Raw genomic sequence first — 11929 nt, 5'->3', positions numbered from 1 at the left:
CGGCAGCCGAGGAGCCCGGCCCGGGCTGCGAAGAGCAGCCGCCGCGTTCCGGCCCTGCTCCGTTATTCCGGCCGCCTTCTGCCGAGAACTGAGGTGAAGTATTGCCTCTTGGGCTTCTCTCACCTCGCTGTGGAAGTACTTCCCCAAGTGCAAGCCATCGTTTGCTTCTCCACCTAGCAGTTCGGAACCACCTAATGAACTTCTGGGAAGAGAATGGTGACAGAAGCCCATTTTAAGATGGGCTGAAGAATAACCGAGTTGGTTGTTACCGACATTAATGTAAACAACAACGGGGAAATCCCTCCGCACGGGTGTCGGGCTTTGCAGGGAGGCGGGTTCATAAGTCAAGGCCAGAAGGTTTAATCTGACTGACTCCCTCGCCGCTTTTCAGCTGGTTTTACTTTCAGAGGAGAACTCCTGGGGGAGGAAATACTTACTGTTTGGGAAAGGGGAATAAAATCCCCAAGCAAGAAACTAAAATTGCAGAAGCGAGGTTCACATGTAATTGGGAATGCTATGTATTTCTGAGCCACAGGAGTGAGGGTAAGTGTCTTACCCTGCTCAGCAAGCCCCAACCACCCTCCCCACAGATGGGCTATCGCCCTTATACAATTCCAAATAGCTCAACAAACGTTAAAGAAACAATAGGTTACAGAAGCACCCAGCAAGCTGGATGAATGACTTTGATGTGGCAGGACTGTTATTTACAGCTGCAGATGCTGCTCACGATGTCATCAGAGCGCAAACAGATCAGAAACGTATAGAAACCGGTACCTGCACGCAGCTCTCTAACGATTTACCTCCTTTGACTGCTGGTTTTCTATCGCCAAAGCATGTTTTCCTGGTGCTCCCTAAAGCAGCCACCTAACCAGCACGCTAGTAACTCTGCTCAATCCGGAATACAGCTTTAAAAATCTCCCCCCGCCGAGAAGGCATAAGATTCTTTTTGAGAATAAAACACAGCAGGCTACATGTAGCATGGACGAAGTTTTCTAGCCCTAAAGGCATGAGTTAGAACCTCAGACATCATAAAATCACTTGCATGGTAAAGATAATACCATCTCGGACTCCGTCCCCTGCATGGCACATCACCGTGTGTCAGGTACGAGGGCGAGTTGAAAATTCAGTATTCAGAAATAAGCAGTTTACTGCAGAGAAACAAAGGACGTGTAAGCGGGCAGGCTCGGCAGGCGTGTTTTCCAGGCTGGAGCAGTGCTGTGGAAATGCAGCTGTCCTGGTTCTGAACTTCAGCCCCCAAACGCTTTTTAAGATCGAGTCGAAAGCCTGTCTTTGTCACGCGGTTGGCACGCCGTTGCACACACGATTCCCATCCCCAGAGCTGCCCCTCTCAGCCGCCAGCTCCATGAGGTCTGCTGGCTGGCCAGCTACCATCCACTTTCGCAGTGGGAACGCTCATTTCCCATCTTTTCACGGTTTGTGTGAGCAAAAGTGTCCTCCAGCTTACTGCTCCTTCAGTACAACACATTCTAAAGAACAGCAGGAACACAGTAGCCAGCAAGTTAAAACCCAACATCTCCCCTGAAAAAACTCGTTGCTCCAACATTCCACAGCCAGAGCAAACACACACGGAGCCCTTTTCCGTACAGTGGCTGGAAGCTGTTGGTACAAAACTCAGATGGCCTCATACTCGCCCTTTGAACCACTCAACTCATACTGTTAATTAGCAGTTAATTAGTTGTAAAGTGATGTTTAATCACAGGGCTGTATTTTACAGTTTATGGGATGTTAAACTGGAAAAAAGTTTTGTTAGAACAGATTTAAGAATGCAAAGGAACAAATGGTTTCTTGAAAAAACACACTATGCATTAGCTGTAGTTAAAAATAAGATTTTCAGAGGATTGTTCCAACTGGTACGTTAAAACAGCTTGAATTTTACCGGGCGGTGAGAGTGTTCCCTGAAAAAAACCCCACGCTATTGGCTTAGGAAGACCTGAACAAGTAACCCAAGTGTTTTCATAAACAGCAAATTCAAATTTCTTAATGCAAGCTTCAGAAAAAAAAGGCGGCAGAAATGCAAACATGCACAATTCACATACACCTTCTCAGACATTAAAATCCAGCCATTTTTGGATTTTGTGAAAGCCATTATTGTCATAATATGATTTGAACCACAGTTAGTTCCTTAGTGCTGCCAAACCAGCAAAATTGGGCTTCCTCTCCTTACCATCCTTCTCCCTCCCAGCTCCGGACCGCTGGCTGCCGCCACTGTCCAAACAGAAAACCCCGAGTTGCTGCACGCATGGAATTACTGGGTCAGCGTACGGTTAAATCGCTGTAAGACAACAAAGGGCTCTTCAGTAAGAGTCAAATGGAGGAAAAAAGGAGGTTGGACTAGAGGATGTCCAGAGGTGCCTCCCTGTGTCTGTGATTCCCTGATTTACCCTGGCAGTTTCTGCCGGCGAGGGGGCTATGGGATGAACAGGCTCCTGTTACACTGTAATGAGCCACAGGAAAAGGAAGTAGGAAAAGAAAAAAATGTAGGGGTAATCAGCCCCTTCAAGGGTAAAACCAAGAAGAATCTCCCGTCATGCACACCCCGAGACAGGAGCACGTTTGGGAGCTCTAGTGTACAGTGCAGTTGAGGGCTTGAAGGGGAAGACAACGCTAGGAGGCGAAACGATGCGTATTTAATTCTCCGCAACGGCTTCTCCGTGCAGCCAGTCACATATAGATGTTATTTTCTTCCTTTGCTAGCAGCGGTCATACCCACAGTTCCGTAACGGTGTCCGCTTCCGGTATTTCCATGCAAGACAAGGACTCTGCCAGCCAATACACCAAATACCCTGTCCTCCTCGAGGCAGACTGTGCTTCCACCACATAACTCCTCTGGAGATTAAGTGCTCTTCAGTACTTCACCTTCCCAGATAGGCTTCACTCTGGTAGTGGAGAAAGTTGCTTCCCACCACAGAACATCTCTTTAATCCGTAATTTACGAAATCCGAGTGACCACTATTGAGTACACCTCAGGGAAGTAGTGATGGTTATGGGAAAGAAACTTTCCCAAAAGGAACAGCTAAGTTATCCTGACTGATCATGGTAACAGCCCTGATTCCTGCAAGTATTCAGATAGTAATCATTGAGTTTTGTTCCCTTATTTTATCAATCAGACCAGGAATAGACGGTTGATGTTTCATGCTAAGAGAGAACTGGCATAAAAACGAAAGCACCCACACCTCAGAGCTTATAAATACACAGCCTTGGAGATTATAAGAGATCTGACACGGAATAAATACTCCCTACGCTTGATGGTAGCTATAAGCGCTCGCCAAGAAACAGATTGATTTCTTTGGCTTGCCAACGACTCGGTGTAGGAGAAAACTTTCAGGTTCCAGACTGAAACTCAGCTGAGACTAAAGGAAAGGCACGCACCCAAGTATGTCAGGTTCGCTCTTCGTAGGTCCCGAGAGAATGAATTTCTATCCTGCGCTAGAGTGGAACGAATGCTTGTACCTCGGCTTTCCCTTACCTCTAATCAAAGACAAAGAAAACTTAAGCGACATAGTTCTCCATTAGGGTTTTAGGGCTTAAAATTTTTTTTCTCCAGGTTATACAAAAAATTTCAACACTTTTCAGTATTTACAAACTGGCTTCTTACTCTTCCTGCAAGAAGTAACTCATTGGAAAAATAAGCCATTAACAAAGTGTCCTCCCTCCGCCCAGTGAGGGAGAATGAGCTGGGAGGGGGAAAAGAAGGGGAAAAGAGTCTTTTGCACAAAAAGCTTCTTTTTTCAGCTTTGAATAACATGGTGCTTACTAAAAATAACTACGGAATTCTTTGCTGTATGTTTTGCAATACATCTAATCAGGTAGGAGCTTTTAAACCTAGGAGGTTTTTTTGCAAAATCCAAGCTAGTATCAGAAAATATTTACACTGGATCTCAAGGAAGCAGACCTTATTGAGATGGTCCTGGATTAGTTCTCTGACCCTTTCATTACTTTTCATTGATCTGGGTTTTTTTCCCCCCTTGTTTTAGTTTTGCTCGTGACTTAGGGTAAAAGCCTCTACCTGATCTATTTATTTTTTCCCAATTTTAGCCTGGAAGAGTTGTGACTCTGGTTGAAGACCCTATCTTACAGTACACCCCTTCTCTGTCTCTGTAATGTACAGAATGTCCTGTTGTATTCCCAGCCTGGGTAGTAAGTCTCTCAATTTTTGCTTCTCTACAAGCAAATAATTGAGTTACCTTTGGTGCAATGAAGAGTTTCTTGCAGTTACACCAATGACTCCCAATTGTTTCAAATAAAGCAATCCATCAAAGGAGGTGGAAGTAGTTTGGCTCTGTTATTACCAAAGTGCTTTCCAGCACAAGATGCAGAATTTTACTTCCCGTGTACATATAGTGCTGACACACCGACAGTAGACCCCAGACCATGTGTCAGAACTGCAATCTTGCCCTCCTGAAACAGAACCCGAAACAAATTGAGATTACGCTGCAGTGATAAAAAAGGAGAGACCCTTGCTTTATTTTTTGGTTACACAGATAAAATGCTTAAGGAATTAAATGCCACCATAGCTCTGCTTTTGGCTTCTACGTAATACTGTGAAATTAGCTCCTGTTCACAGCAAATGGTCACTGGCCCCAGTCTACCACTCCTGCTTATCCTTCCATCTTTTCCCCAAGTCTCACTCCGTGCAATGGAAGTGTCGGCAAGGGGGAGATGAAACAATGACTTACATTCTGGCACGACTTACACTGAGTTCCAATGACTTACATTCTGGCACCTTGCTGGGGACAGCTGCCACGACAGTGCCCATCCAGCTTCACACCACTCCAGGAGAGCGAATGCTGCAGGTACTGGCAGGAGGGAAGGATGGCGTGGGAGCAGAGCAAAGCCACACGACACAAGGCCGTAAGGCACAGAGGATGGGTGTTGTGGGAGTAGGTAGTTTTTCTTTAGTTGTGTGTAACCACGACAGTTGGTTAGCCACACAGGTGTGATACTGCTGTCTTCCCCATCCCTCTCTCTTCAACAGCAGCCAAAGAGGTAAGTCGAAAACTCCAGCTGTTTTTTGCAGTTAGCAAAACCAGCGAAATGCAATGCAGTGCCTCTCATTGTGACTTTCTGTACCTTTCTAGCAGGGGGTTTTTCACGTTGCTGTACTGCTGGGTACCATTATGTTACACAGACGCCTATATAGACAAAGAATGCTTATGTACGTTGTCACTCGGTTCGCATTGTTAAGCAAACTTACTTGTTACCATAGAAACTTATTTCCCCTTAGCAAACCAGTTTTGTTTGGTCGGGGTTTTCCCCCCACCCCTTTTCTCCAGAATCTGGTATGGCCACATAATCATGTTTTACACATAAACATCAAACGATACAGCGAGTCATTTGCTTTAATTTCAGGTACTCGGCCTGCAGTTTAAAAAGCAACCTTATTTTGAAGATACCCTAGCAGATGACAGCAATTACACCCCTGCACGCAGACAGACACCACGTACTGTGGTGACAGCAGTACTTTTACCAGCAACACCAGCCCTAGGCTAGCCTGTCCTTTGTCCCTAGGGATACACACAGTGCTGCTTGGAATCATCTAGTTCAGAGTTATTTTCACTTCCTCCACCTGAATTTGCCAGTTAAGAAGAAACCTCACAGCAAACAAAAACAACATCATACTCCTTGACAGATTTCTGGCTTATAATTTTCCTTCATCTGAAACATGAATTCCCTATAGCAAAAACTATATTAATCAACAGTAGTAACACTAAAGCGCCTGCTTTAAGTCCCTATCACCACCACACCCATATATGTATTTTCCCATCAACACCAAATTAGGCCTGAATGTCAGATTTAAGAGCATAACACGCACAGAAGAGGCTGTTTTAAAAACTAACACATCTCCAGCAGACAGCCAGGGCGAAGCCGCATCCCGGATGCCTGAGGGAAAGCAAGGAACTCACTTCTGTACTTGTTACTGCTTGGTTTCAGTGTGGTACCGTCACCACGCTCGTCCCTCCAAGTACATGTCACAGATGTGACGCCCATGCCTTAGAAATGAAAATGCAGCTAATCAGAGAAGGGACACGATCAAAATTAGTTGGAGTTCAGCACTGTTTACAATTTTAATATCCACAAACAAATTTTGTGAGGTCAGGAAGACCCTTTGTATCCTTTTTGCCAGCTCTTCAGTAGCCCATGCCAAGGCCACTTCAGGTTTAATTGCAACAAGAAACTTTTCTAAGAAAGGCCTCAGCATTAGCAAGAAAGAAGATAATCAATCTGTGTAATTAACATTTTGACTGAAAATTTCCTAAATAAACAGACCCTTTTGGGACTCTTTCTACAAAAAGTGTGAGAAATAGCTTTACAAAGACTGAAAGTGAAAGAAAATTATTTTTTTAAGGAGAGTTCCACCTGAATACACAGAAATACGTTAATTTTTGAGTATCCCTTTAAACACTGCTTAGATTTTCTTCTCCCGTGTCCTTCAACAGGGCAGCGTGTGGGGTGTTGCTTACAGACTGCCGGCTGGACAAGAGTGTGAAGTAAAGGCATACCTGGACTTCAGAGAGAAGGGAGGCTACAGGACCACAACCGTCATTTTCTACCCGAAGGACTCGTCGGTGAAGCCGTTCGACGTGCTGCTGTACATTGGAACCTGCGACAACCCCAACTACCTTGGGCCGGCACCTCTGGAGGAAATCGCTGAACAGATTCTTAATGCAGTTGGCCCTAGTGGAAGGAACACAGAATACCTGTTCGAACTTGCTAACTCTATCAGAAACCTCGTCCCAGAAGATGTCGACGAGCATCTCTTCTCCTTAGAGAAACTAGTAAAGGAACTCTTGGAAAAGCATCAAAACCTGAACTGTCTATAAAATAGCTTCTTACTTTTAATGATCTTGCCTCATCTTCAGAGGAGCAGTTTCGTTGCACAAGGTGTCTAGAACTTGGAGGCATGTTGCTCTGTACTACGCTATCTTTATTTATTTTACTATTGCCTTCAAAACAGCAGTTGGCCGTTAACACATGCTGTCACAACAGTCATTCTTGCAGGAGTCTTTCGGAAGGGGAGCATGGGAAGTGGTTTAGGTTTGAATTCGGTACATTGGGGTTTTATCCAAAGACTGCATCTTTACAAAAATCTCGAGAGAACCACTTAAGCTTCTCTTATTATTATTATTTCTGGTTTAAAATCAATCTTCAGATTATTTCAATGTTCAAAATCTGCATTCGGATACAACTCCCGCTGATTTAAGCGGTAGTTCTTTCTGATTCAAGACCGCAGGCGTGGAGCTCGGTGCAGCTAAAGAGAGAAATGTTAAGTAGTTGTTGCTAATCGCATTGTCAATGCCTAGTAAACATTTACATCATAGACTTCACCAAAATTAGGTTACTCCACTCAATTAGTCACCTTACAGTTCATATATTTAAAGTTTGTCCTTAAATTGCAGAGGATAAAAACAGTTCCTTATCAAGGAAATAATTCTTTCCCGTGGCACACCCCTGAAAGCCAAAGCACGGGGCACCTGGACACAAACAAGCCATAGTTCCTTGTCAAGGAAATAATTCTTTCCCGTGGCTCATTCCGGCACGCCCCTGAAAGCCAAAGCACAGGGCACCTGGACACAAACAAGCCAGACAAACCTACCAGTCCCTCATTTGGTTTTTTAAGCTGACTATAAAGAATAAAGCCAAAATGTTAAAGTTAACTGAGAACATGACTTGAAGCCATGACACAGCAAGAATGTTTGTTATCAAGGAAATAATTCTTTCCCGTGGCTCATTCCGGCACGCCCCTGAAAGCCAAAGCACAGGGCACCTGGACACAAACAAGCCAGACAAACCTACCAGTCCCTCATTTGGTTTTTTAAGCTGACTATAAAGAATAAAGCCAAAATGTTAAAGTTAACTGAGAACATGACTTGAAGCCATGACACAGCAAGAATGTTTGTTATTTGCCTGTAGATGCTGTTGTAACCCCATTTCTTAAACAAATCGACCCATGTCTGAGGATGGATTTTAAGCCAGTAATTGTCAGCCTCTGTTTTGGGGATTCATGGACAAAAGGTATTAAGAAAGGACCTCTTTTTGCTAAACTTACACATGTTGTATGGCCATCCAAACCAAGAGCATTAGAATGCCACTGGTTTAGGCTCACTTTATGCAACGCACGAGCAAATAGTTTCCGTCCCAACGAGGCCTTGTCTTACTTCTCTAAAACTTAAGTTATTTTTATTAACTTTTAATAAAGTATATTTTTGTATGCGAATATAGGAAAGGTCCTGTTTCAGACACTACGTAACATCACATTTTCTTGTACAGAGAACGTGTAAGTGTTTAGGAGTAGCTTGGAAGCCTGTATTTTGAGTCAATAATTGGAAAAACCATAGGTTTACTACACAGGTTGTCCCTTTCTCTTTATATTTTCCTGTTTTATATTTGTAATTGCTTGAAAATACCAGGGTTATGGAAATAAGCTGCTATGAGTTCACTTGTCCACCAACAAAAGCAACAAGAACATGAAAAGGAATGCTAATAGGAAATATGGGAGGAAAGGCAGCTACATGAGTGGAAAATAGGATATTGAAATTCCAACCTAAATGCAAGATAATTAGACCACTTAAAGTATTTAGCCAAGAAAGCTGTTTTGTTTACATAAGAGATTATAATTTTAGCACCTCTCTGGCATCGCTGAAGCATTGATTCATTTGGGGAGGGGGGAAGTGTATTAGTTTTCAGAGGCTACTGTCTCCTAATAGCTGAATACCACTGTTTTAAGAGTACCTGATAGGGTACCACTTGATGGACTAATACTCAACTGTCAGTAAAAATGTTAAATATTGTTGAAATAAATCATACGTAAGTGTGGAAAAGGACAGTACCCTTAAAAATCCACCAAAACCCACCAACAGCACTTCCACTCTTGTCCTCACGTCAGCTTTGAGCAAGCTGTAGTACAGTTAAAGCAAGGACAATGACACGTCCGCTCTACCCATTTGTAAAAATTCTTCCCTCAAGGGCTCATCCGTGTTCCTGAAACCAGGGCAGGGGATGCTCACACTCATTAATGATCCGAAAACATCGGTGATGATTCCCTCTGTTTGAGCGCTGCGCTGGGGCAGCGTGATTACGTACGGCTCTGTTTTGGTTATATTCTGGATCCATAGGGCTTGCAGTAACGCCTGTAATGAAACATCCCAGCTTCTGCACACCACTTCAATAAAGATACTTCATTCTTAACGGCGTTGGAGAAAGACATTTCCGGAAGCGTTATGTTTATTGAAAAGGTATCTGTAGTAAGACGGCCATCAATGTGTGTCTGAATTGCATCTTGTGAAATGCTGTTAGATCCAACAACGAAAAACAATACCCAAGAGCTAGCTATTGTTATGAAACCTTAAACTGTGTCGACACTTGGAATTAAAGCGCTGGGAATGTGCATTTGTTCTTGCTCTACAGGACTGGAGCCACAACTCTTCCTGTTTGGTCACCAGTATGCCGTCAGACCCGTTACTCACCACTGATAATTAACGTACGCCCCTTACACGCCGTATGTGCTTATTTTTCCCTCCTCTACTGGTTAGAACTAAATCTAAATTTGTGACAAATTACAGCGATGTTCGACACACACGCACACTAAGGTACCTCAGCTTGTTTCCAAACAAGTGTTTGAGGAAGCAACAGTCATATCCGTGTGGTCAGATTTTACCCCCTGGGATCCACAGGCTCACCGAGCAGTCAGCACGCACCTCTCTCCTTCCATGCAGGAAGGCTGCAGTAAGGCAGTTTGACTCGATTGTGCTGTAACAGGAATTAACACTCAAAAAGCAGATGCTAAAAAGCAGCTGTGTAACACCTGATATTCCTTAGCATGACCTATTAACCATTTGATAGCAAGTCATTAAATACACGGTCATCATCTGTGAACGTATGCAGCTGTAACCTGAACGTGCAGCATGTCACTTTTTTGTTTTGGTCTAGCTTTTGCCAAAAAGCACGCTTCACACCCATTTTGACTGCCGCTGCCAAAATTAATGTGTCATCTGACTCAGTCACGACATTTCTGTAAACAGTTTTGCATTTCTGAACGCAAGAAAACTCACGGACAAGGGAAAAAAAAAATCAAAGCATTCTGTAATTACCTGGGGATCTTTGCAGGATCCCCAATAATTTCTGTCTTTCCTTCTTTTTCAACCATTTATGTGCTCTGTATTTCCCACCAATGAGCAAACACCAGAGATCAGAGGGAACTGGCCTAACCTGTTGTAATTTGGAAACTGTGCTGCAACATCCAGCTATTCAGGTATTTGTGTGTGTATATATATACACACAGACACACTGAGAGAACCCTTGGAATTCTTTTTTTTATACACATAATCCTTCACTTGCTTTCCTCTTTGGTTAAACTTATCAGCTTTGTGCACAAACTGCAGTTTGACGGGTCAGAGCCCTTTTGAGAACGCAGCAAAGGTAACTGCCATGCCCTTGCTGTACAGAAAGAGGAATGGTTCATGATTTCCTTATCCTTGTATCCCTAAATCTCCCTCCCTACTCTCATACTTCCAAATCTTTTTTCACAAAGATACACGAAGACCAGGGTTTTCCTAGATACTGCTGCTTTTTCAGAAAATGGAATTTGACGAAAATCCCTCACAAAGGTAACTAAAGCACTGTTTAATCATAGAATGAATCACAGACTGGTTTGGGTTGGAAGGGACCTTAAAGCCCACCCAGTCCCACCCCCTGCCATGGGCAGGGACACCTTCCACTAGACCAGGTTGCTCCAAGCCTCATCCAGCCTGGCCTTGGACACTTCCAGGGATGGGGCATCCACAGCTTCTCTGGGCAACCTGTCCCAGTGCCTCACCACCCTCTCCGGGAAGACATTCTTCCTGATGTCCAGTCTAAACCTCCCCACTTTCACTTTAAACCCGTTACCCCTTGTCCCGTCACCACAGGCCCTTAATCATGCAGAAGAACACAACGTTTGGTAATAGTTGAAATCACTTAAACACTTGCAGTACAACAATTTTCACCACATGCAAGATTAATGTTGTGTCGCACTGCAGTTCTTTAACAACTGGTAAAAAAGGGAAAACACAGGGTCTTAACCGAGACCTGGAAATTTTGGGCAATTTTGCTAAGAAGCTTAAGAAAAAATGTACTCGTTTGCTCAAAATATGGATGACTTACCCCTTACAAAAAAACCATTCTGAAGACAACCTTAATAGCTAAAGCAATGCAATTACAACACTGACTGCAGCATCCTCCACCATTATTGTATCGTTGTTTTATACCATTATTTCCCAAAGTTCATCACATCACCAGTTTAACTGTGACTTGTATCCCTTCTCATTCTGTCTTCCGGGTAGGCATACAGGCATTAACTCAAACGAAGGAGGCGAGGATGAAAACCAGAATGCTACAGCTCCCCCAGCCGATCCTTTTCTGTATGTCGGTTCTGGGCAACAAAACCGAAAGTTCCTACAGGGTGATTTTCACTGTTCAGCCAAGCTACCGACTGGCAGAGGGGATGGAAGCAGTCATCAGCATAGCAAGCCCCCGGCAGGACCCTGCATCTTGACTTTTTGCCACGCAAGTAGATAATCACCACAAGATTAGAGACTGCTCTTCAAATACTTAGTCTTTGCTAACAGCCTGCTCCAGAAGCTGGACATTCTTTAAACAAGAAGACCACAGTAGCAAAGCACAAAAATATTGACTGGACCCGAGGCAGCCACTGGGTGAAGCTCTAAGCTCTCTCACCTACATTATTACAACCCATTTACTCACACGCATCACTACTGGCAAAGCAGCGACGAAGAATGGCCTGGAACAAAACCCTCAAACCAAACCACCTGACGCTGCATCTGCTAGTTACCCTTCCCCATCACCACTGGGATTTTTCCTGGGACCACCTGCTTCCTTTACCGCTACGCACTTCTGAACCCTGAAATTAGGG

The 11929-nt window shown here is 43.9% G+C and overlaps 1 protein-coding gene across 1 annotated transcript; it reads left to right on the top strand.

Moving 5' to 3' along the window:
- Positions 1–4056: 4056 nt before the first annotated feature.
- Positions 4057–6842, top strand: CHAC2 (ChaC, cation transport regulator homolog 2 (E. coli); the record flags this gene model as incomplete). Its single annotated transcript, XM_010152252.1, has 2 exons — positions 4057–4097; positions 6464–6842. Coding segments are annotated over 2 exons (420 nt in total), but the record flags the coding sequence as incomplete, so codon positions are not given.
- Positions 6843–11929: the final 5087 nt, after the last annotated feature.

Source organism: Eurypyga helias, unplaced genomic scaffold, assembly GCF_000690775.1.
Source record: "Eurypyga helias isolate BGI_N326 unplaced genomic scaffold, ASM69077v1 scaffold13215, whole genome shotgun sequence".
In the NCBI taxonomy this organism is placed as follows: Eukaryota; Metazoa; Chordata; class Aves; order Eurypygiformes; family Eurypygidae; genus Eurypyga; species Eurypyga helias.
This window is presented reverse-complemented; position numbering and strand designations above follow the sequence as displayed.